The sequence below is a fragment of the Brachionichthys hirsutus genome, chromosome 20, assembly GCF_040956055.1.
Source record: "Brachionichthys hirsutus isolate HB-005 chromosome 20, CSIRO-AGI_Bhir_v1, whole genome shotgun sequence".
NCBI classification, from domain to species: Eukaryota; Metazoa; Chordata; class Actinopteri; order Lophiiformes; family Brachionichthyidae; genus Brachionichthys; species Brachionichthys hirsutus.
In genome coordinates, this window is record NC_090916.1 from 6,171,424 (window position 1) to 6,196,494 (window position 25,071).

At 43.1% G+C, this 25,071-nt stretch overlaps 1 protein-coding gene across 1 annotated transcript; it reads left to right on the forward strand.

Annotated features, from left to right (window-relative positions):
• The first annotated feature begins 901 nt into the window (after positions 1-901).
• On the forward strand, positions 902-23,853 carry kif26bb (kinesin family member 26Bb). Its single transcript, XM_068754076.1, has 19 exons — positions 902-949; positions 1,139-1,495; positions 3,227-3,652; positions 5,761-5,882; positions 5,964-6,135; positions 8,121-8,330; positions 8,570-8,663; positions 9,614-9,885; positions 10,176-10,353; positions 10,505-10,643; positions 10,754-10,913; positions 11,054-14,195; positions 20,948-21,034; positions 21,497-21,608; positions 22,203-22,224; positions 22,412-22,469; positions 22,761-23,005; positions 23,390-23,531; positions 23,645-23,853. Exons 1-19 carry the CDS (start codon positions 902-904, stop codon positions 23,851-23,853), a joined length of 6,195 nt encoding a protein of 2,064 aa, XP_068610177.1.
• The last annotated feature ends 1,218 nt before the right edge of the window (positions 23,854-25,071 follow it).

Below are 25,071 nucleotides of genomic sequence, written 5' to 3' on the forward strand. Positions count from 1 at the left end.
TGAAAACGGTATGGTTTCTCAAACCCTGCCTTAAATTGTCAGAACTTTATTACAGACTGGGTCAAACAAAATCAAATGACAACTAAAATGATGACAAATGACAAATGGCGGCGCGCCCACAAATGCAGCTTCCCGTTTTAAATTTGCACAAACGTGTAAAACCAAAATCAGTGGGGTCTGTACTTTGAAAATATTTTTCAATCATGCATACTGCCCCTTCGTCCTGGACTATATATTACAAAATGATCTGAAAGTTTGAAAGCGTGAACGTTTTTTTTCTTATTGGCCAATTTTATGCTGCTCTCTCGGGCCAGATTGCTCCTGAAAAAATAGATTATATTTAATCTCAAAGATTTATTCTGCTTCAGTAAAGATATGTATTGATAGCACAATTCTGTTTTTTCTTTTGTCGTTTGCATCACCCTTGCTCTGTGTAACTACAAAACCAAGTTGCTTGAATAAAACTTTGATTTTGAAACCGTCAGTTAAATAATATTACTTGTATATTTATTGCATAGATCTTTTCTTGCAATGTCCGTGTTTTTTGTGTGTTTTTTTCCAAGCGGATGTAAATAAACTGTGCAACAATGTGTTCCATTCACTTTCTGTCTGAACGCTTGCTCTTTACCGCCCCCTCGAGGAGGTTCTTATTAACGAACCGAGTGAAATCACGCGTCTCTCCGTGCGCTCTCACACTTTCTCCGCGGCCCCCCCGTCATCGCTCCACGCTAAAACAGTGTCTTCATCCCTTTAGTTTTACACTTCTATCATTTCAATCTGCCATGAATGAATTATTAATTTTTTTGCTTTCTATCCACGGAGATTTTGCAAAAAAAACAAACAAGTAAACACCCTTACCTTTGTTCTGATGTATATCTTTTTTAAATATTAACAAGTTGGCATGTCCTCATCGCTGACTGGAAGAGGAGACAGATTTCCTGCACGCTGGGTACGTAAGATTTATTCATTCTAAAGAGTATTTATCGTGGACACTGTTGCCTGGAGAGTTTCACCACAATAGACTAATATAATTACACAGCCACGCGGAACACAGTTGGGTGTGGTTGCAGTTGTCCAAGTCGATTGACGTCTAATTTCCTACCAGAAGCCCACGTACATCCTTCTCTTTCATCTGCAGGGCTCAGAAGCGCAGCATCACTGTGAAATAGTCGGCTTTCTTGGAACTGTTAACGGGAAAGAGCCCCGACGCAAGACGCGCCTTATTCCTGCGGGTACGGCCAGAGGCGACCCACGGCGGGACATGTGCCAAAGATCGGACGCCGTCCCGTCATACAAGTCCCTCCCTGGGACATTGAGAGACCGGATCAGGAGTACTATGTCCTCTGGCAGTGGGACTATATGGAGGAGCACTACGTCCGTGGATCAAGGATTTGGGTGCGATAGGAAAGTTGCGTGTTGTGAGAAGTGCTCGGCGACCCTCGTTGCGCTCAAGAAACAAGCGCTGAGCTTGGCTGTCCACCATCACTTCTGCAAGGTCGGTGACGCGCGGACGCAGCCGGTCTAAGACGTCGTGGAGCGTCAATGTTGCGTTCATGGTCATGTTAATCAGGAAAAATACAGATTTATTGGTAACTATATTCACAAGAAATCACGACTTTTCACCAGGAGGTGGGTCAGGGTAGATAATTCGAGTATATTATATATATTAAATAAAAAAGTATTACTATTTGAAAATATAACGTTTACAATTTCAATTTATCAACCCGGGATGGATTAAATTTAATCAACAAATGCAGAAAATATATAGATGGTAATTTTGAGAGATTAAGGTCATTTTATTTTTAAAATGTACTGATTCCTGCACTGTAAATATGATTATGTGTTACGTTGCACAGATAAGACCAGCATTGTGAATATGTTAGCTGCTTATTTATGTTGTGAATGGGGAGAAAAACAATACACACCACATATTTTCTGCATGTATGTTCGATTGTGACATAATTCGGTGTTTTAAAGTTCCTGTCGGCGGCTCTGTCTTTACAGTGCTGCCTGTGGGAGGTATGCACACTGTCCATATGCACATTTGTCACCACTAACATCCATCAAACACACTTCAATCGCCGTTCCTGCACGAGTGGTTTCAAATGGGCATGAATATTTCATCTCTAACATCCATGTGTCATCTCCACAGTCCTCTCCGTTGAAGGAAGACAATTTATTTTTGTCCTCTTAAGTGGGATGGGGCGCAGCAAGCATCGTGTTTTTTTTAGAAAGCAGCCGGCCAGAGCGATGCGCAGCGTGAACAGAAGACAGATGGGTTCTTGTGGCCACATACATGGTCAGAAGAAATCCGATAAGAGAGCTAACTCCTTGCAGTTTTATTGATCAGAGCATGATTTTCGCTAAAGCATCACGGCTGTGTGATGTCATCTTTTGAGATGGGCTTTATATCCAGTTAAGATGGAAAGTCCAGTCTCCCATCTGGCTATACAGTGCATTTTCCCCTCTATATCTCTTATACTTTTATATATGTGCCATAATTTATAATAATAAGACTGTTTATCTGTGGGAATATGGTTCACTGGCAGCCTGCAGGAAGGCTGGGATGGATGGGAATTGTGTTGGATGTCACTAGAGGGTCCATTAATGGTTTGAATTGCCTGATTTTATTAGTTTTGACTGTTTGGGTCTAAGGTTGGAACACAGGTGTTAAATATAAGAATGTACCGGTAATCAGAATCAAACTCTTTTTTTTTAAAGCCTCATATGAATTCTTTACATTTGGTTACTATACCTGATTTAGAAAACAATTGTCTATTCGATTAAAAAAAAAATCTCTTTAAAATATACTCTGCATGAAGTCCTATTGGTTTTGAATCTTAAATGAAATTATAAATCCATTTTTTTTATGGTTACATGTTTTTCTCCATGACTTTGGTGCCAGACACCCATGACAGTTTTATCTTATTTAAAGGTGCATTAAGTGTTCTTTGTTTTTGCTTACTGCTCTTTTAAAATGGACAAGACTTGTGTTAATCAATACTGACTACACGATTGCTTTGCTAAGTGCCAAGCTTTCCTTCAGTGGTTTTTCAAGACTCCGTTTTGCGTCAGCCAGACATTAAACAAAGCAAATGAGCTTTTGTTATTACATCTTCACTACAGATCTGTGCTGGATTTGTAAGAATAGAGCAAGTAATTATTTTAAATACCTATGCTAAGACTGTAAATAGATGAAAATGACGTGCTCTCCTTTATTTTGCAGGACTCCAATGACCTTTCTATATTCCTTCATGACAACCTTCGCACCCATAGCCGTTCCACCATTGAGTCCAGGGAGAGAGGGAGGGAGCAGGGTCATTGTGGAGCCTGCAATGCAAACCTGCACCAGCTGAAACAGGAAGCCATCAACCTGGCTCTGAGTAGGGGTCAGTCGTTAGCTAACCCGCTCTATGAACCCAGCTCTAGCACCGGAACGCTGCTGGGACCAAGGCATGGGGACAGAGCTCCGAGAGAAGCCACCACGGCTGTGCGTCAGACCAACAGCCCTCACAGCCCGAGAAGCCCGAGGACGCCTCAGAGAACTCCTCAGACCCTCAGACGAAGGGGGCCCAAACTCCCCAGCCATGATATGGACCGCTGGGTAGAAGAGCAGCAGCAGCTGGTTGCATCTGTCCACCCTCATCATCAGGTAACCCTGAAAGCTTCTCCCACCCTTAAATCACACATGCCCTAGTGTACATCCCACGTGCTATATGGCTAATGTACATCTTTGCGGGTGCACATGTCAGCAAAGAAATGAGTCATGGCATCTCATCAGAGCCTATTTAGATTCCATGGCTTCAGACATTGTTCAAATGTACTTTTGCTAATGGAATGGAATCGGGTCGTGATTTACCCTTGTCATAAAGCCAGCCAGTCCGAAAGCACTGCTGATCAATAGGGGGATGGTCATATTTAAGTGAGGATGGATGGTGAAATATGCATTACTGTGATGGAAGCCGCAGCACCTTGCCTCATGTAAGTCCCCCATGAAAAAGGCCGTAAACCCGTGAGAGGTGAGGGAGTGTTAGATGTTTTATGTGATGTTATTCATTTAGATGGGGGGGTCCTCCGAATACAAATGTACAAAACATATTAATGCCCTTCATTTGGCATACTACCATTGAGTTGTTTTATGAATATAAAACCTCAAAATCAATACAAAGTTAGTCCAAATTGACTTTCTTTTGCAGTTTGAGGTGTCCTATCATCAGTTTTACAGACATCTCTTTGAGGGGATTTTGCTCTTCTTGCAATACTATGAGCAACCACGAGGAGAAATTGCAAAAGAAAAAGCTAGAAATAATATATCTGTTTACAACCTGGATGACAGAATCTCACTGGAATTGACAGTTCACTAAACCCCTCCCTGGAAATATGATTCATATATAGTTGATAAACTGCAGCTATGTGCATCACAAGGTGGTTTGGGGCCCGCTTTTCCTAAAAGTAAGCGCAAAACTTTAAAGAATTGATCAAAAAAGTGTGCCATTTAATAGCATATCCAGCTCTCTGGATGAGACACGGAAGTAGCCCAACCTTGACTTACGATTGAGGACAAGGAGAATTCATAAACACAATGTTTTATGGGAGCTTTGTGTAAAAAAAAAAAAACTGCCTTCGTTATCTTTATGCAGCCGATGAGGGCGGACATCTTGTCTGGCATAGCAACAGGAGCGGGACAGGGTGGGGCTCAGCAGACGGTCCGTTTGACTCAAATAGACTTTGTAGCTATGTGGTAATTAACCTGATATTCTTAATCGACTTGTCTAATCACACAATAAAACAACTTGCTCGGATGAAACAAGACTGGATGAGAAATTAGCCAAGTGGGTCCAGCATTGGAGCAGATCAATACAGGTTAAGGTCGAATAATAGGGCGGGAGTGAAAGGGATGGATGACGAGCGAGGACAGACGAGACAAAAAGGAGGGCGCTGGGGAAATGGATGGCGATAGCAGGAGCGAGTCGGGGGGGGGGGGGCAAGACTGGAGAGAAATTACAATTTGAAAAGATGGAGAGAAGAAAACAAGCAGACTGCATGTGAACAAATGCAGAGAAATCAGAACAAGCAGAGCGTTCCGGAGGAGATTGAAAAGGATGTAGGAGTTAAGAGTGCAGGAGGAGGTGCGGGGGAGCGTCTATACATTATCCATATTACTTTTGGCTGCATGCATTAACTTAGCGCTGCCTTTGTTACCCTCCTAGCCTCCTCCCAAACACCAGTAGCCTTCCCATGCAGCACTAAGTGGCAATTTATGATTGGACAATATGATGAGAGAAAACCCCCCCCCCAGAGTAGACGCCGTTATGTTGCCCTACGAACGGGCTAAGATGCCAGCTTAGAGCACTGTAATGCATAGATGGTGGGTCAGCACCCTGTAGCACGATGTAACTGTAATGAATGTTAAAGAGGTCATAGGTCACGCTGTGCACACACAACACAGCTATGAATGAATATATGCAAAGCAAATCCCCTGGAGCTACACTTGTGTGTGTGTGTGTGTGTGTGTGTGATGGAAGAAGTGCAGTGCTGACTTGATGTTTTACCCTCGACACACTCCACATACAGCGAGTCAGAGCACGAATGCAACGGTGCTGGAAACCCAGGGTTGCTCTCGACCCCGCCTGCGTACTTAGCCAGACGCTCCCCACTCTTGTCCCCACAGTAATCCCCGTGATAATAGCCCCTTTTGGAGTAGATGCAGGAGTGCAATTATAGATTTGGATTTTCATAATGAGCTCTCCTCCCCAGCAGGCTACAGATGGTGCCGCGCGGAGCCGCGGTGACGTCGGGATCGTACAGACGAGCTCAAAGATCCCTCACATATCCAGAGTGGTGACAATCGCCAACACAGCTGCCATGTCCCTTTTAGCCAGGTAAATATAGCCACATTAAAGCATCGGTGACGCCGCAGGTATCAGTGATGCGACATATACCGCCTGCCTCCCTCCCTGTAGGGCGGCTGAGAAGCTCAACCTGACACCGAGGAAGAAAGGCCAGGCTTCTGATCCATCGCCCGCTCACTACTCCACCTGCTTCAGGGAACTGATCCAGAAAAACCCGCCACCCATCCCGTCCTGCCTGCTCCAAGCTGCCACGAGAACCAAAGACTCGCCCAATGTTGCCAAGGTAGACCGAGCGCTCAGCTTCCGCTCGGAGAGATCTTCTTCAGTCAAGCGCATTTTGGTTTGGATGCAGTTTGGTGATAATTCCAGCTAATTTAAATCATTAGAATTAGATAAATATCATAAAACATACTTATGCATATGTGATTTATGTAACACCATAATGTTTTTGGTAAATATTAAAACAGAATATTAAAACATCATGAAGAAACATTACCCTAATACTAATATTACCAAAAATTAGAGGTGTTGGTTTTTGCCTTTCTATTTGAAATTTGTGTAACTGAGTTTATTTTATTCCTCTGATCTTATTTTAATGCTAAAATGATATCATTCCTCTCCAGCTTGATAATTAGCAAGTAACAGCCCCTCTTGAAGGCAGATCATTTCCCTATTTTTTAAAAAAAAAGCTTTGTTGTCAAAAACAAACGAGGATTTAGTAAGTAAGATATGGTTAAATAAAAAAAAAAACATTTTATGCAGATACAGTACAAAGAGTACAATGATATTCATTTGATGAGGACCCAGAGTTACATGATCAAACTGCGACGTGTAAATAATTGCACAGACACCTTGAACGTTGTCTGGCACCAGCTTCGCCCCCACAACCCCCACCTTGGAAGGGATTCTACCACCCTTGTTGTGGCGTAAAGAGCCGACAGTCCATTTGGAGGAGATCCTATATCACCCATTCTTCAACATACACTGTAATGTGGTGCTAATGTCTCCATCTTGTTCTTCCCCTCGCCTCCACTCACCTCCTCTGGGAGGAACTGGGGGGGGGGGGGGGGGATCAATATGGCTGCTTGCCCTCTGCTTGTCTCAGATGGATGGACTCGTGGGTTTGGTCTAGGGTTACATGCAAGGGCTCAGATAGACCCCGTTTCCAGCCACACCTGCGTGAGCACTCGGCTCTGTGTGCTGGATTATGTATGTATTTGGGAGCGGAGCAGGATTTTCTGCACTTGTAAATGTGTCTGTTGAATAATTAAACCCTCATGAATAGAGTTTGTCACATGTTCAGTAGGGACAGGGAGCCCCTTCTTGCATAAGGAACTAAAATTATGAGGTAAGGAAAAAAATAATCATTTACAGTCACCAGAATTTCATCATGCAGCAGATGGAATATTATTTTCAGATTTACCAATTGTGGATGATGTCATCATGGTGTAATACAGTCCTGGACCATTTCAAGAAAATCATGTTTGACTGGACGTCTTTGGTCAATCTGGCAGACCTGAATGTTGATTAGGAATAATATTATAATTGGTTTATAAACCTGCACAGAACTGATTGCCTTTTATGAGGTCACTGTTGCCCCCGTCTCCGTGCAGACTAAGACCTACAAGCCGTGTTCAATGTTGTCAGTCAGAATCTAACTTAATAGAAGACCTTAAAGCCTCCAAATCCGAAGGCTTCCTGTAGAGAAATGCATTAAGCAATTAATGTCACGACATGTGGAACTGCAGCAGCAAAGCCATGCAGCTGTAAGTGCATGGTATAGTTTCTGGAATAAAATGAGCAACGGGTTTATTCTTATTATGTTTATTGTCTCAGTTAAACCTTAAAGAACACTGTACTCGTTATCGTACACACACAAATCAGTTTATGGGCACCAGCAAAATAAAAGACTACCGAGTATACAGCTGTGTCAGTTGTAGATGTTCTCAGATTAGATTGGCAGTTTTCTCACGCTGAAATGTTATCAGATTCCAGGATGACATAGATTTTTGAAATTTGTTGAATCTGATGTTTTTGAACATTCGTTGTTAATTTTCTTTTTTGCTGCTGTTTTTTTTTATTTTCAATACTTAAATGCATGCATGCAGGTGCAAATTCTTCATCTAATTAAGTTGTGTACATGCTGCCTGCAAAAGCGAGGAAAGCTTGAAATCAACAAATAATGGATCTTATTCTCTTTGTAGCTCAGATTATCTTTATCTATCACGGTGTACATTTCCTCATGCTTCCATCTCCTGTGGCGTGCAGGTCAAAGTGGTACTGAGGGTGAGCCCTACGCCGTCTGAGTGCCGAGGCCAGCCACCTGTCCTCCTGATTGACCCATCTAATACAAGAGTCACCATAATGGAACAAACCAGCAGAAGCCATTCATACGCTACGATGACACGAGACAGAGAAGGCCGAAACCCCCTGAAGACCTACGGCGTCGACTCCGTTTACCCTCAGGAGTCAAGCCAGGTTTGGATCGACATCCTGATTACAAATTCATTCTTTTGTTTCTCACATTGTGACAGCGAACGTCTTTTTCCACTGTACTCACAACGTTTTTGGTTTTTATCGCTCTGACTGGAGACCTGAAAAACAATAGGGTCTGAATAGCCACCACAATCGCACAGCGCGTCAGTTCTTCAGTTCTTTCATTTCAGTGGATGTACTTTATCACGAGACGCTCGCTGTTCTTTGTTCCCTCTGATCAGGCCGAGGTGTGCGCAGGAGTCCTGGCTGACGTCATCCGCTGCGTGCTCAGTGGCAGCGATGGATGTGTGCTGGGTTTAGGGTGCACCGATGTGGGTGAGTAACGGCCCGTTTGGAGAGGCCATGGGTTAAATTTCTAGGATGAGAGTAGGATGGATTCCCCCCCCCCCCCTTCCCCCATCCTCTCACTTTTCCGCCCCATTACTGCTATCATCTTTTCTGATTCTCCCACTTAATCCCCCCCCCCACCTTTATTTTCTCTGATGCACGTTTGTTTTCTGCATGTTTCCGACATTGCTGTAGTGAAAGTATCTCGTTGCCATTTGATCTCTTCTTCTCTGTCAACCATCTTTCACCTGTTACTTTATAAATAAAAGCCTTTTCATTAATTATGCAGCATGGATGTTTTTTAATTTTTTAAAAAGCCTCCCTTCCCCTGACAGATCCATCAGCACAATGCACAAACAGACAAATATTTTTCTGTAGCAGAATGGAACGTAAAGAGAATAGACTGTGATATGTTTCTATTAGAGGGATAGAACCCTGCACTTAGCCTCAGTGACGGGGCTTAATAGACCCCCCCCCCCCACACACACACACACTCACACACACAAAGGGTAAGGACAGGGTCTCCTTGGAGCGTCTCTTCCACTCTCCGTAAATCTGATTGAATTAGTCGACCAATACGAACTCCATGTGGCCCGCAGCCAGAGGATATCAATCTCCTCCACAGAATACTACTCTTTCTGAATAACGGTAAGGCCGCTTGGCCTCTAATTGCAGGAAACCAATTCTTCAATCCTCATTCAATTAAAGTTTGAATACGACAAGAGATGGTAAGCCAGGCCCATAATTCTAAACTAATGTCAGGGGGAAAAGCGTATTTGGAGCTACAGTGTGGCACCAGTCGACCGGGAAACGTATGAAAATGATTGTCTGTGTGCTGCACTCCATATATAGTGTCTTGTGATTTTCTTTTATAAGCTGAAGTACACACCAGTGTAGATAACATTCTCCGCTAATGAAAAACACTGAACCCGTTTCAGGCTCCTGGTCCAGTATGGTGGGGGGCGGTGAAAGCCTCCAGAAGCTCGGTGTGGTTCCCTGTGCCATCTCCTGGCTGTACAGTGCCATCGAGCGGCGGAGGGAGAAGACCTGGACCGATATGACTGTCTCGGTGTCTGCTATAGAGCTGTGCTGCGGCGAGGAGGACACACTGAGAGATCTGCTGGGGGAGGTTGTGCCCTCATTAGGGAGTATCCAGGACAGTCCAAAACCCCACATTAGACTACAAGAGGACCCCAACTACGGGATCCAGGTAGACGGAAGAAGATGTTTTTTTTTATCGGAGAATAGGTCTTTGTAATTGAACTGCTACAACTATTCTCTTCCAGTTGTTCGATTGTTGTATGTAGTATTTACCCAGATTATAATCTCTGAATTATACATTTGATCAGTCATTTCTTTTGGTGTGATTCTACACATATTAATTGGCTGTCATTCTTTATCACAGACATTGTTTCATTGTGATAATTTAGGTGGATTTTTGATGTGATTCAGATGTGAAATTATTGAATTAATAAGAGGACTCTCCACATGCTATTCCAGCTGCGTAACCACAACCGGGTGAAGGCTCCCACCGCTGAGCGGGCTGCTTCCCTCCTGGATGCAGCCATTGCTGCCCGGCGACAGAATGACTTCGTTACGTACCTGTCTCACACCTCCATAATGTTCTTCACTCTCCATGTTCAGCCACCTCGAACAGAGAGCAGCACCATTGGCAAAGGTTCTAATGGATTATTCAGTTATTCGGAGTGAATTTCTCCATTAAGTATTTCCCACAGCTGCACCTATATTAATTTTTAATCTAATGAAATATAAAACAGGTGCATTGTGTGCATTTTGTATTTAGAAATGCTTCTGATTTCTTCCTGCAGGTACACGCGGCCCCACGAAGCTGACCATGATAGACGTTTGTAGCGGTATTAGGGGTATGTCAAAGAATAAACTTCCATATTCTGAACTGGGTCCCATTGTTGTCTCTCTTCTAAGCGGACATAAAACCACCCCCAACAAGTAAGAATAGAACTTCATTCAAAACATTATTACTGTAAAAAATGTTCCTTTATAAATACAAAGTGGTAAGATATTTGCTTCTTAGTGTATTCTATTCATTCTCTGCGTAGGGGTAGTAAGTTGACGATGCTCTTACGAGATTCCTTGGGCCACGTGAACTGCTACACGACAGTGATCGCTCAGGTCGCTGACTCATTGGCACACCTTCCAGAAACCTTATCCACTATCCAACTGGCTTCTCGGATCCGTAGGACTCAGAAGAGAACAAAGGTATGCCATGGCTTTTGATCAGCCATTTTATGATGGCGCCACATTGTTGGTGCTTCTTTTTATAAAGACAAATTATTAAATTATGTATTGTATGGACTGTAGCTGTACATCTAACTCCACAACTTATCTTCATCCAACAGCAGTCCACCTCCTGCTCTCCATCTAGGAGGAGTTCGACTAAAGACTTTGAGCGGGGACTTCAGTCTTATGGGCATTCCACTCTACGGGCATTCCACTCCACCGGTGAAGTCGATGTTGACGTCCCTCGTTTCCGTTTGCGTGGTGAACTGGATGAGCGTTCCAGCAGTGGCCAGTCCTGTGACACCGTCATCCAACTAGACTCGGATGGATTGGTCCGGTCCAGAACAACGTCAAGGCTGGCACAGCCTGAATTTGTGCCCATTATACCCTCTTTGCAGCCCAACAAGACAGACATGGATGATCCAGAGTTTACAGCTCTGCTTAAACAGCTTCTGAGTATTCCTAAACTCCAGGGAGAGAGGAAGAATGAAGAAACAGTTCAAGGGACTATCGACACGCTGAAAGCAGAAATGAAGCAGCCAGGGCGAGACTGTCTTAAATGTGACACGTTTGCTGAACTTCAAGAGAGGTTGGGCTGCATTGATGGAAGCGAGACAACAATGGACGTGCTCAAGTCTTCATCAAAAGTGTCTTGTGTTAACAATGTCCCGACCCAACCACAAGCCCAGAAAAAAACAGAGAAACAAACAGATTATAAATCGTCAGAAACCCCACAGTTAGGAGGCTTGAATCAGGGGTTAGGCTGCGGCCAGACCTCTGTCGGAGAAAAGCAAGCAGGTGGTGTCATCCAGGGAGACAGCTTTCAAAGAGAGGATTCGGGTCTGTACGACTGTGAGGAGTGCAGCGGAACCAGCTCCAGTGAGGAACTATTGAATCAAACTCTTAGTCTAAAAAAGAGCTGTCATTCAGAGCATTCCAGACATAAATCTCTCAAATCAAAGGGCAAGTTTTCTACTCAGGACTTTAATGAGGATGCTCAGGGTATGGTCGCTGCAAGTTCACTAACATTTCAGCGTACAGGTAAACAGGCGAGTCCTGAGGCTGCTGATTGGTTCAAAACAGATAAAAGGACCTCCCCCGTTGGCAAGAGCTCCCCTGCTTCCAGTTGCTCGTCTTCGCACTCTTTAGCTACAAATGGGGATGTCTTACCTAATCACCCAAAAGAGGACATTAAGGAAATGAAGGCAACTATCACGGTAACTGTTCAACAACCATTGGACCAAAAAGGTCAAGATGAACTTGTCTTTTCCATGGTGGAAGAGGTGACCATCAGTGGAGCACTGAACAGAGGGAGGACAGGTGGAAACATTATTTGCATCAGAGACGCTACCCAATCACAGACACATGTCCGAGGCTCTGCCAGCTCTCTGCCAATCAGGATAATCAGCAATGTCACCGATGAATCTGTAGGTGCAGGATCCTCTGATACAAAGAAAAGCGTTGCAGTGCAATCTGTAGCTCTAGACGCTAAAAAGGAACCCACTCAGCCAGATTTCAAGAGGGACATGAAGTTCTTACCTTCATTTATAAATCCTATGCTGATTAACACAGATTGTGAGTTAGATGGTGATAAAGAAAAGGAAAGCCCTCTCGATGTTTTTGCAGGCGCTAAACTGCAGTCCGAGCTTAGAGTGAGGAAAGTCAAATGTCCAGAAGATAAGAGGAGTGGGGCTTCTGCTTCGGGTATAGACGTTAACAAGTCTGAAAAAGCATGTGGCGCACCTTTCACTCAAACATCTTTTGACCAAATGGTTTCTGGAGATTCACATTTCTGCAGAGAAACTGAAGAAAGCAAAATGTGTGGAAAAAGACAGAGAACAACAGAGAAGAGCCACCCTGGAGAAAGGGAGCATGTTTATGTGACTAAAACTCCAAGGGGCTCCGAGGGGAGAGAAATCCCTTCCAGACTTGTTGGGAAAGATCCCAAGAGAATTGGAGCCTCACCTGGTTGCCAAGTAACTGCCACACCTTTGTCGAAAGCAGGTGGTTTGTTAGGAGGCTGGCAAAATTCCAAACACCAGATTAGCTTCCATGGTGGTAATGTGGCAGACGACCACAGGGACCCGAGAGGGATGACATCATCCATGCCATGTAGTCCCGTAGTAACTCTGGAGCGGAGGCAGGGCAGACGAGACTCACCGGTGAATCACAGTCTCAAGGTGTCCTCTCCTCAGAAACATGGAACAGAGTACAAACAGCGTGGTAGTCGTGCGCCGAGTAAGAGTGTTGAATCATTGTTTGAGCCTTCAAGTCTACGAATGAACAAGTGTGGGAGGCTGAAGTCACCCACCGAGGACAGCAGCAGGCTTTTCAGTGCTAAACTCGAACAGCTGACCACCAGAACTAACTCCCTTGGTAGAACCCCAAGGCATTTTCCAACTCTGGACAGAGACAGCAGCAACACGTCTATGAGCTCCAAGGGGAGCTCCAAGGGAAGCAGTGAAAGGGCCAGTAAGGGAGCTTATAAAGAACCCAATGAGGGAGGCTGCACCATACCAAGGGCAAGCAGGAGCCCCAGGAAGCATCCTCGGTCTGACCAGAGGCATCACTTCTTCCCTTCTGAAGATCTTGTAACACACTCTACGAGGCATACCCACTCCAAGCTCTCTGCTGTGGGGAAACTCAAGTTGGCTGCCCCCAAAATACGTCGGCTGTCCGCCCCCAGCATCAAGAACCTCGCTCTACCCCACAAGAGCTTGCAGCAATCCACCAACCGCAGCTCCAGTCTTTCCCCGGATGGCAAAACTGTTAGCTTTGAGCGGACATCCTCCTTCCTCTCCTCTTCCCCTCCGCACTCTTTTCACTCCATCAGCCGGACTCCAAGCCAGAGTTCCACATGCTCGTCCACGAAATCTGCCATCCATGGGTTTGTCAACGGCCGAATCGCAGACCTCCTTAAGGAAAGGGCCCCCAGCCCAACTCCACTGGGATTTGACCAAATGACTGCTCTTCCCTCTCCATACAGCCAGGTAACTGCTCCGCGCACACCTGATCACAGGTATGGGCATGCAAGTGACACCACGAGTGTGCTGAGTGGAGACTTGCCGCCAGCAATGGGGAAGACATCCCTGTATTTCTCATACAGGGACAGCCTGGTGAGCAGTGGATACGATAGCATGGTGAGAGACAGTGAAGCCACAGTTGGTGGCATCTCAATCAGAGATTCTATCAGCGACAGGAGCAGCTCTCTCCTCAGTGAGGATCGCAGCAGCCGGTCATCTCGGAGGAGAGGAAACGCAGGTAAAACACCTGGAGTCATAGACCTCTTATGAACTGATGGCTCATTCTTCTGGAAATACAGACGCTTATCCTAGCGCCGAGTGTGTTGTTGGTGTTTGTCTTTCAATTGTAGCCTTAACGTAGTTAGCATGCATATTGTTGAGCAATCAAAGCGATTGCATTAGATTCATTTGGAAGTTTTTCTCTCAACGCAGCCACTTGTTTCTGCTATTTTCAGTGATCACTTGATGGATATTGTGATGTATAACATGTAAATCAGCTAAGCACAGAGGCTATTGTGATCTGATGTCTTTAATGTTTCGATCATTTGATGATTTAATTTAATGCAATAAAAGAATATTGTCAAAAAAAAGAAAACAACTTTTAAAAGTGAGGCCATGATCTGACATATTCTGTTAATTTTGTGTTTCTTCTTCCTTAGCTTTTCATCATATCTCCTTTTTCACAGTGACGTGTTTTTGGTTTGTAATCTGACCACATAATATATTAATGTGACGTTAACTGGAGATGACACACACATCTGGAGAAGGCAGTCAGACTGAGTTCCCTTGGTGGAAATGAAATCCTAATTGTGTAGGTCACATCATTAATGTATGAACACATTTAGTACTCAACCATTGGCGGCACAAATACAGCAAATGACTCAACTTTGGCTTATTTTATCAAATATAAAAATGTGTGAGCATATCAACAATTATTACCAATGAATTTGGTTTCCATGGTAAAAAAAAAAAAAAAAAAAAACTGCTGATGCAGCAGTTAAAACAGGAGACTAATCTTTTGCATAATAATTAATAATTTGGTGATAAGATTGTGCCCAGATTTAACTTCGCCAGAATTTACCATTACATATTCAGTTAATCTACATTCTGATTAAACCTGTACCCATGCTAGTACAGTTATACCTATTAATGTTTTAAAATAATGTATGGATTCCAGTTTATTGGATATGAAATATCCAAGAAAATCCAGAAAGAGATACAGGAATGTGTATCCTGTCTTGACAATGAAATAAATAATTTCTGAATGATTTGGCAGCCCTGGTAAGATGCATTTGCCTTGTGGCTCCCCATATGAGCACATGGTCTGGGCATTACAGGGCACTTAGGGACACACACCTTCATTTATAATGAGCCTACTGTGAGGAGCGATGCTTTTAGTGTAATGCTAGCTGACAGTACTGACAGCGTTTCTCAACTGCACTGTACTCACGGCGCCTTGTAGCTCCATGAGCAGACCTGTTTGTGCAAATTTGGATTGAGAGAAATATAGCATAATCCTAGTCTTTGTCTTTAAATGTACATTATTTGCAAAAATGAAATGAAACTGATATAAATAAAGTTTTTCATCTGAGTGACATGAAGTGGCTTCTTTTTTTTTGTTGGAATTGGCAATCAAAATCAGTCTCTCTCAAGCAATATCACAAAGTGCAGAGGCGAAGGGCGACTGGAGAGCGAGTCTTAAGCCGGCTGACTCAATCAGCTGATCCAATACAGCTGCCAAGGACCAACTACAACAAACCTCAAATTCTTGTTTCCTGCACGCCTTGGGTTCAAACCCGGGACCTTCTGCATGGCTGGCAGTCAAGTGTGCTACTCACTGCCCCAGGTCTGCCCTGTTCTCCCTGTTCCATCCCATTCCCGTAGTGTGATTCTAAACCAGTGCCTGTTTAACCAATGCTACCAACTATGGTTGGTGAGGAAACTGTTACAAGAAAAGTTTGATCCTCAAGCTTCCAGGAAGAACGTGTTGGACTATTTGGAATTTAATTGTGAAGGGAAACAGAAAAACACACCAAACTGCTCAGGTTCAAGGCAAAGGACGACTGGAGAGCGCAGTTACAAGGATAACATTTCAGTCTGGGTAGTTTTCCAAATTCTCTTCATGTATTATATCTACTACAGGGACCAGTGCAGCTCAATCAAACTACTGTAACGTGATTTAATAGAGACCAGTATTTGAAATATGTATTATTGCTTGTGGAAAAATACAGCTATTTATTTATTTGAATACCAAAAAAAACATGTAACAATACTTTGTTTTGTGAGACAAATCCTGTAAGCAGAGCTCCTATCATGGATCGAAGGCAAGAGATCAAATATTTTTACGGATCAATCACTGTGGAAAATCCTGGTAAGATTAAATAAATGATAAAATCCATTATCAGAGTATCCAATAAAGTAACCATAAATAAAAACAAATTTTACCAGGTTTTTGTGCATTGTGAAAATAACATTTTATCCTGAGTAAGTAAAATTTGAATAGAGCATTATATATTGTATTTTTTTTTGTATTTAGAGATGAAGTGTGCTTGTAAAAAAAAAAGAAGTGTGTGTGTGTGTGTGCGTGTGTGTGTGTGTGTGGTGACGTAATGTCCCGTGCTGAGTAGTCTAGCCTCTTGAGACTGTCCCCCGCCTCCAGCAGTCTGAGGCGCGGCAAACGTGATGCAATTTTAATGACCACATGGGGGGTGGGGGGGGGGGGGGGGAACTGGGTCAATGCTGCAGCAGAGGACAAAGAAGACCACTGGAAGTCAAACAAAAGGGGAATAAAGCACATAACAAGAATATGTTTCAAGGTTATCATTTATGTTACTTTAAAATGTGCTCATCGTGACCTTTAACCTGTCCCGTTGGTGTAATAAGGTTAGTGTAATGGTGCATGTAATTGTATTTACTATTTAGGAACATAAAGGCCCTGCCCTGTCTCAGTCTCTGAGGTGTCCTCCCTTCCCTAACATGGTGTTTATGATCTGCAATAATGATTAGTTCCTTTGCATTTACCGCATACACGTCAATGTGATCTTTACATTTTTGTATAGCATCACCCAGTAGCGGACAAAGCGGCTCGGAAAATGAATGAAAGATCTTTAAAGTTGCTAATTATATTGAATTGAATGGAGGAATAATTATATGAAACGAATGACATCATCTAGTCTGAAGAGATTCGTGGAGCCAATAAGAAGATGGGATGATGCACAGTAATCAATGAACAGACTTCAGCCTTCAACATAAGTCGATTATTTAAACATACAGAGAAAAACAAACACACACAGTACCATCAGTGCAAAAAGAGAGATAGTTGTAATTCAGCAACAGCAGGACACCCCCCCCCCCCACACACACACAAACAATACTGTTCTGCTAAATGTAAAAAATAACAATTTGAAAATAGTGGATTTGACACATTTTTCATTTTTATTATTTATTTATCTGCTAAAATCCATAAAAAAGGTTTGTCTCTTAATGCAGATCGCTATAAAATACTTTTACTTTTGTTGCTGTTTGAGCAATCAATGATATAATCTCTGTCTCTCAGATTTAAGTAATGAATGCACGATGAACGACCCCTGAATATATTCATTTCAAATTAATGCAAAAACCTATCATAATTATTGATTGTCTGAAAAGGCCTCTATACCAATCAGATAAATCTAAATATTTTTTTAAATATACTACCAGATTATCATTTTAATATGACCTTTCATCTGCTGTTACGTAACATCTGGAGCCAGTGAGTCACATCTGCCAGAAGATGGCAGCCTCCTCCACACGGTGAAATAAACCCACGAACGTTGCACGTACTAATATACTATTCTCAATGAGGGGGGGGGGGAAAGAAAATCCCCGGATTGGACAGTAAACAAGAGGCATGAGAGAGTGTCACACGCAGATGACAGAGAGGGTTGTGCTGTCGTCCCCCCCCGCTGCGGGTCGATTCGAAGAAGGAACAACACGGAGACTGCCGAATCTAGACGTTTGATGATCGGACAACAAACTGAGACATCATCCAGCGGTGAGCGCATCTCTCCATCCTCCCCCCGGTGCACCGGGATCCTTGCTATTATTTACTTTGACGCATTATGGCACAGAAGGTTCCATGCTCATATCAGAAGGAATTAATTTCATACAGAAGTTGAAGAAAGCTTAGTGTGCTGTCCATAAAGGCTTATGCACTTTGCGTAACGCGTAATGGTTCGCCGCTGCGCACTTTTTTTTAAGTGGGGGGGGGGGGGGGTGTAAACCCATCTATGGACACACAGAAATGTTTCTCTTTGGATTCACTTTGTGTGAAGCAGCTTTTAATGATGGCTTTGACTGTTCACTGGAGGCTGTCAGGATGCAGTTAACAATAAAGTTTAATCAAATGTAAATCATTTTCAGCTTTACATTGTTATCACAGACTTTAGGAATACTCAATTATTTTTTTTATGGATTATGGATGTAGTCCAAATTATATTAAATTGTACTTGTGAGGCTGTTTTATTTTTATTTTATTTATTTGTTTGGGTTAAAGTCGCTGTGGAGGGGAGTGACGTTTTTATTTTCTCCACCTGTGCTGCTTCCCTTTTGCATCCAACTGCCTCTTATTCCTCAGCTTGTCTTCCCACCTTCCGGACCGGAAGAACCGGAGCATACCAGCCTCAACAGACCAGCCTTCAGAGACGATGCAGACAGTTCAAAGCCCTTTTCTTGACCGTCCAGGAGAGGCAATGGAGGATTAAATCGCGTGCTCTGTTAAGTGAGATCACAATTCAGACCTCCAGAGACATCCGTCTCCAGGGCTCGAGTCGCCTTGTGAGTCTCTTCTAAGAGTTTGGAGCAACTAAAACTTTTACAGAGGAAGTGCTGTTATGAAAGTGGAAAACCCTTAAGGAAAAGATAAGAAGATCTAGCCAAGGTCCATTGGCGGGTCTTGGATAAAACCTCTGGGGAGCGTCGCCTTGGATGGAAAGTTTGCTGCAGTTTCACAGTTGATGGGTAACAAGCATCCCGACACCGGGACTATGATTAATGCGGAAGGGATACGCATCGACGGTGACGCTGGTAAAATATCACTCTCCATCTTATTTTTTATCTTATATCTGACTGCTTTGTGCTTTGTGCTTTTCGTGGCTGCTCTCCTCAGGGAGCATTGCTTTTTTTTTTTTCCTGCAATAGCAGCTCACATGAACGGAATTTATTAATCAAAACTGTTTTTAAAAGTTCATTTATCAGCTTTAAATGATCCCAGACTGATTCTAATTGTCTCATCTTCTATAAATGACATTATTATTGTGCATGGAGGTGCTGGCTGGATGCTCATCATCCGTCTGCAGGCAGTTTCCCGTAAACAGCTGCTGCAGCTTAAGACGATAAGCTCGACTTACGTAACAGTTGCGCCATGCAGCCACAGCTAATAGTGTTTCATTGTCACAGTGATGCTGCAGGTGCAGGCACGTTACCGATGGCAACGTCGATTTGTTTAAACATCTAGCATGTCTTCTGGGTCTGCACTGACACACACACACACACACACACACACTGTGCTGCTTGTTTCCAGGAGATGGACCTCCAGGCCCCAGCCCAGAGCTGCTGGCCTCCCTGCAGTCCCTCAGAGAGAACAGTGACTACACATTGCTGCCGCTCTCCTTGCACCAGGTGTGTGTGTGTGTGTTTTCTTAATCCAGAGGGACTATGTGCCTTGATTTAGTTAGACAGAATGGCTTCATGTGTGGGTGTGTATGCTTACATCTACAGAATGTGTGTATTGTAGTCCTCCTCCGTGACCTGATTCCAAACTCTGTGTTTTCTCCCTGAGCTGGTGTTTAGACATATCAAAAATAGCTTGTTAGAGCGTGCACATGCACCTAGATAGCGTAGTTGATCATTTTAAAAAGGTCAGCCGTCAGCCAGTGTGAATGCATTAGAGGCAGGAAGACTTCAGCTGCAGTTAGGGAAGCACAAAATAATATTTATGCAACGGCTCTGCTCTGCAGGTGGGAGGTCTGAACCGGCAAGCTCCTCCCTCAGATCACAATTACAGCTTTCCTTCAAGCTGACATGCTAATTAGAGGTTTGGTAAATATAGCTGTCTCCAATAGGTCCAATACTTAACAATACGTAGACAGCGTGATTCATTTATCTAATCTATTCCAGCTTGTTGAGAAGCCTGTTCAAACGCTATCTGCGATTGATCAGAGTTAGTGTTACATTCAATAGAAACACCACATTTACAGGGATTTATTCTGGGTGATGCTGCTATATTTAGCCCGTGAACTCACTTTAAGCAGATTCAGCATCACATCAAGGCAAACGATAAGTCTATGTTAGAATTAGTAAAGCAATTTCTCAGCATCTGACAGCAAAAATATTTCTGAAGAGCCCCTTAAAAGCCCCCCAATAGAGACTCTTCTGAATACTTGTAGTTTACTATTTTGTAGTTTGGGATGAATGAAGTTAATTTCATATTTTCTGTTTAGATTGCTGAATCTTACTCGCTCAGAGAGGACTGTATCCTTTCAAGTTTTCAGTGACGTCATCGTTTGTGTTTTGTTGTTTTCTCCCGGTCCATTTTTTTCATTGGGTGTTCCCCATACGATGGCTGAAGTGGTAGTTTCCTCTGGGTCTGCCTAGCAACAGCTGCTGGCCTATCCTGCTGCAAGGATGTTGTGCATGTTTACAATAGATGCTTTTATGTGAAGGAGGCGGCAGGGTAATGTTTCTTATGTCATAAAATCTTGGAAACTAAATAAAAAGTCATTATTTTAAAAATGTATTACATTGCTAAAATAATCATTATGAAATTTGTAATTATTTTACAATTTAATGTCCATATTATATATTTTTCTGTCATTTATCAAAATGATATTTATTTCAAAATTATGTTTTTATTTATTTCCTTTTGAACCTTTTGGGCTTCCATATCATTCACATATAGCATCAATGTAAAATATTGTAAACGCAAATGTCTTTAACTGGTGATGCTGTCAGACCACTGGGCCACCCAGTTCCTGCAGCTGGAGAAGTTGTACCATGAACGTGTTCTGTCCAACATCGACGCCCTGGAGGAGAAATGGGGTACTGCATGCATCTGTCTCTTCCCTCTGTACAAACTTTTCAGTCATCGATATCCCGAATGTTATGACCAAGGAGGAGCAGAATTACGGAAAGACTGCTGAAAGGAGGTCGATGAAAAAACAATCTGAAGATGGGTCTTAGTCTAATTTAGATCCCATGATCTTAAAGTGATCCGGATACTCGTCTGGATACAAAATAATCCGGCTTTTCCCCATTTACAGATTCAAGAACCAGTTAATCAACTTCGATTCCCTTTTACTTTTCATGGTTGGTTTATAAAGATACCAAGAACAATTTAGAACCTTTTGATGATGCTCCAGATCAACATGTGGACGGCGTAAATCTAATTATGAGGAGAATGAGCGGCTTGGCGGAGGTCTGCGCTCCCCGAGGGCTTTTCTAGTTTTGTACCGTACCGACAGAAATAGAGATGTGCATTATTATTATTTTTTTTCACACCAGAGACCCAGTGGAGTGAGAAGAAGAACACCGGGAGTGGCTCACCCACAGAAACAGACATCATAAGTGAGAGACACATGGAGATCCTGAGTCAGATCTGCAGGACACACCTCAGGTATGACATGAATCATACTTATACAGTACAAACCTTCCCTGACATAGGGTTGGGCACAAAATTAGACTTTCCATTCTGTAATTCCTGCTTCCTACCGCTCAGTACATGCACACATCCAAAACGTCCACCACAACCTGCTTCATTCAACGGTGAGTTTCTTCTATTGTCTCTTCCTCCCGTTCTCCTTCATCAGTGTCAGACAGAAACATTTTAGCGCCCATTTTGCTTTAGCGTTATCGATGTCTGTCTTTGTCTTCCATATGGACACCACGAGGAATCACACAATGCACGTCCGTCCCGTGTCTCTTGGTATGCTTCGGCAGCCATTAGCCATTTGGTGCAGGTGGATTTCATTTCTGAAGGGCAGAGGTCATCAGAAGAAAGTCATCATTAACATGTATATACATAAAAATAATAACCAGAGAGGAAACATGATGGGACAACAAATCAAGACACAGATATCTGTTTCTGCTAATGAACCACATTCACATGAAGCTTTTCTAACCTCTCCGCCTCCCTCTCTTCTCTCGTTACGGTGCCGACTGTCTCTCCGTCTTCTCCTGAATGCTTGTTCCTGTTTTCGGCATCGCTCAGGCCATCCATTGGAGCAGAACAGGTAAGACATGAAACTTTCCTTTCTCGATTATTGCTCAAATTCATTTAATGATAATAATTATCCTGGCCAGTACGGCGGTGCAGCGGGTAGCGCTGGTGATGATTACAGTCATCTCTTCTTCAAGAAGACAAATGAATAAATGATAATTATCCTACTTTAATAGTATCCTACATGTTCGATTCAACAGAACACGATGCTGAAAGACATTCAGAGCACGGACGAGATGCTGTCCAGTCAACATGAAGGTACACACGTGGTATACTCTCAACGGTTTGCTAAATGCTAACGCATGGTTTAAAGTATTTGCACTAAAAAATCGCTGTCAAACAGTAAAAATCTGTTTATCCACTCTTTCCCTGCAGCGTGCTAAAATTTGTGAGTTTAATCATCAAGTTTAACTTCCAAATTATTATTTTAATTTTCAAATCCACTATTAATGAATACATGAACACACAGTCTGTCTATTAATACACCATGTATGCATACAGTAAGGGTTGACCGATACTCAATGTCCTGTTTCCCCCCCCCTATTCCAGCCAACAGGCCTGAAACAACACAGAGTTCAGAATCAGAGGCGCCGTTACAACACACCGGTAATCAGGAGGGAGGCGAGGAAGAGGAGGAGGAAGGAGGAGCAAGGCCGTATGAGGGAGGACAGGAGTTAGAGGAGGAGGAGCCATGTGAGGGGACACCAGAGGAGGAGGAGGTGAAGGTGGAGTGGCCGACAGGAGTCGCCCAGGCTTCAGACAAAGACCTGGCCAAGCTGTCCCACACAGAGGGGGTAGGAGGCGCTGTGTGTCAGCCGATAATCACGACAGGAGTAGGCGGTGTAATAAATGACTTGTAACAAAACGCATTGTCTGCGCTCTCCTGTAGCACATGTAGTACACGCACAAGAATGTGAGTGATTACGTAATGACACGACTCACATGACCTGTTTTTAAGCTACATGAAGCCTGGTTATAAGACAAGCACATGTCAGGCCATTGACGACTGCTAGAAACGCTGCAAGAATAAAAATGTGAATTTAAAACTTTCAGCAATTTTCCAAAATATGGAATTGACCTCTGCTCATTTTTTTTTTTTAAATTGAACATTCTGTATTGATGATTATTCCTTTTTAATCAGTAGTGGTAACTTTGCTTCTTCACTATGCCTCCTCTAGAGTTCCTACCCAGATGGTCTGGTCTCCATTCTGAAGAGGAGGAGAGCCTCATTGGACGGTTTGCCTCCCACAAGCAACAACATCATTCAGAATGCCAAGCGCAAAGTTCGCTTCAGGGAGCCAGAGGATGGCACGGAGCAAGGTAGAGATGACCTCATCTGTCATGCAAATACGTCATTGTGATATAGAAGCTTGAAATGCAGATTGGCTGCTGCAGAAAAAAATATTTAACATTTGTTCATTCCTTACATGCAGATGAAGTAGGAGGAGACTCCTGTCTGATCCTGCTGCTGCTGTGTCTGGTTACCGTGGTGATCAGCATCGGCGGAACCGCCCTCTACTGCACCCTGGTGGGCTCGTACACCAGCATTTGCACAGACTTCACCCACAACGTCGACTTCTACGTCACTAATTTACGGGGTTTCTTTGAAGGCCTCAGACACTGGTTGCCCCTCCAGACGTAGATTTTTTTTTGAGGATGAGCGAGATCGTGAGCGTGACTCCAGGCCGTCTGGAGCCGACGGGCCTGGAGCCTGAATTTATATGACTTTGGAACAGTCAGAGCACAAGTGGGACTTTTGTTTATGACTGTTTTTGGGGTATTTCCCCTTAAATTGAACCAGACAAGGCACAAGAGCGGTTGCAGCTCTCGCTGACATTCCTATTGTAATAGATTTTGTAGTTTATCTCTGTCTCATATTTGTAGCAGTCATTGTTTGCGTGTGCGGTTGTTGCAGACAGGTTCAGGAGGAAGTTGAATACTTTTGCTTCCAACTGCATATCTAAAAAAAAAAATTCACTTGGCACTGCAGACAAAGACATTGTTGTTCTGAAAACCATGATGTCCGATACGGATGAGTCCACGCAGTCTTTATTGCATGATTCAAGTTTTTAGTTCAATACCAGTTGCTCAAGGTGTTCTTGTTAAACAGAAAAAGAGTTGGCAAAACTTCACTGAGCTAAAACAAGCTCTTTAAGATAAATGGCATACATTTTGTCAAGATAGAGAAAATGAATATTGATCATATTCCTGTTTTTGGGGGGCACATTTTTCATATATTTCTGCTTCCACTCCTGACCTCTCATTGTGATCAATGCCAAGAATGTTACTTTGGAATTAAGCAATTTACACCTTTGTGTTAAAGGAAATATTTATTATGTTCATTTGTTTTCATATCCATCCATCATCAAATCTCACTCTAACCACATTTAAATTACACAAATTTAATTTCCTTTTCTAAACTTTAAATGAAATAAGTACTATTTGATGATCATTCAGATTTATTGTGTGACCTCCAACGGGTAGATACTAGTCTTGGCGACCAGATGTCAGTGTAGACCAAATCCAGCCCATCTTCGTTCTATGAATCCTCTCACCCAAGAGGGCTGTAAGCACATTCCCGACTGATGTTTGATGAAAGGTGGGAGATGAAACAACCTTCCACACATTTGTATGTTAATGTTAATCAATGCTCACAGTTGAATGATGGATGTTCACGGATCTCTGTGCGCTGAAATGTTTAATACATTTAACAAAGGTCTAACTCCCGATAAAGTGACGAGGCGATTGAGGTCATCTCGTCTACATGGGCCAGTAACTCGTCAATCATTTGCTGATCCGTCGAGCCTGCATATGGAATGATGGCGGCTTCAAGAACAGAGAGAATATCTCTACTCACTTT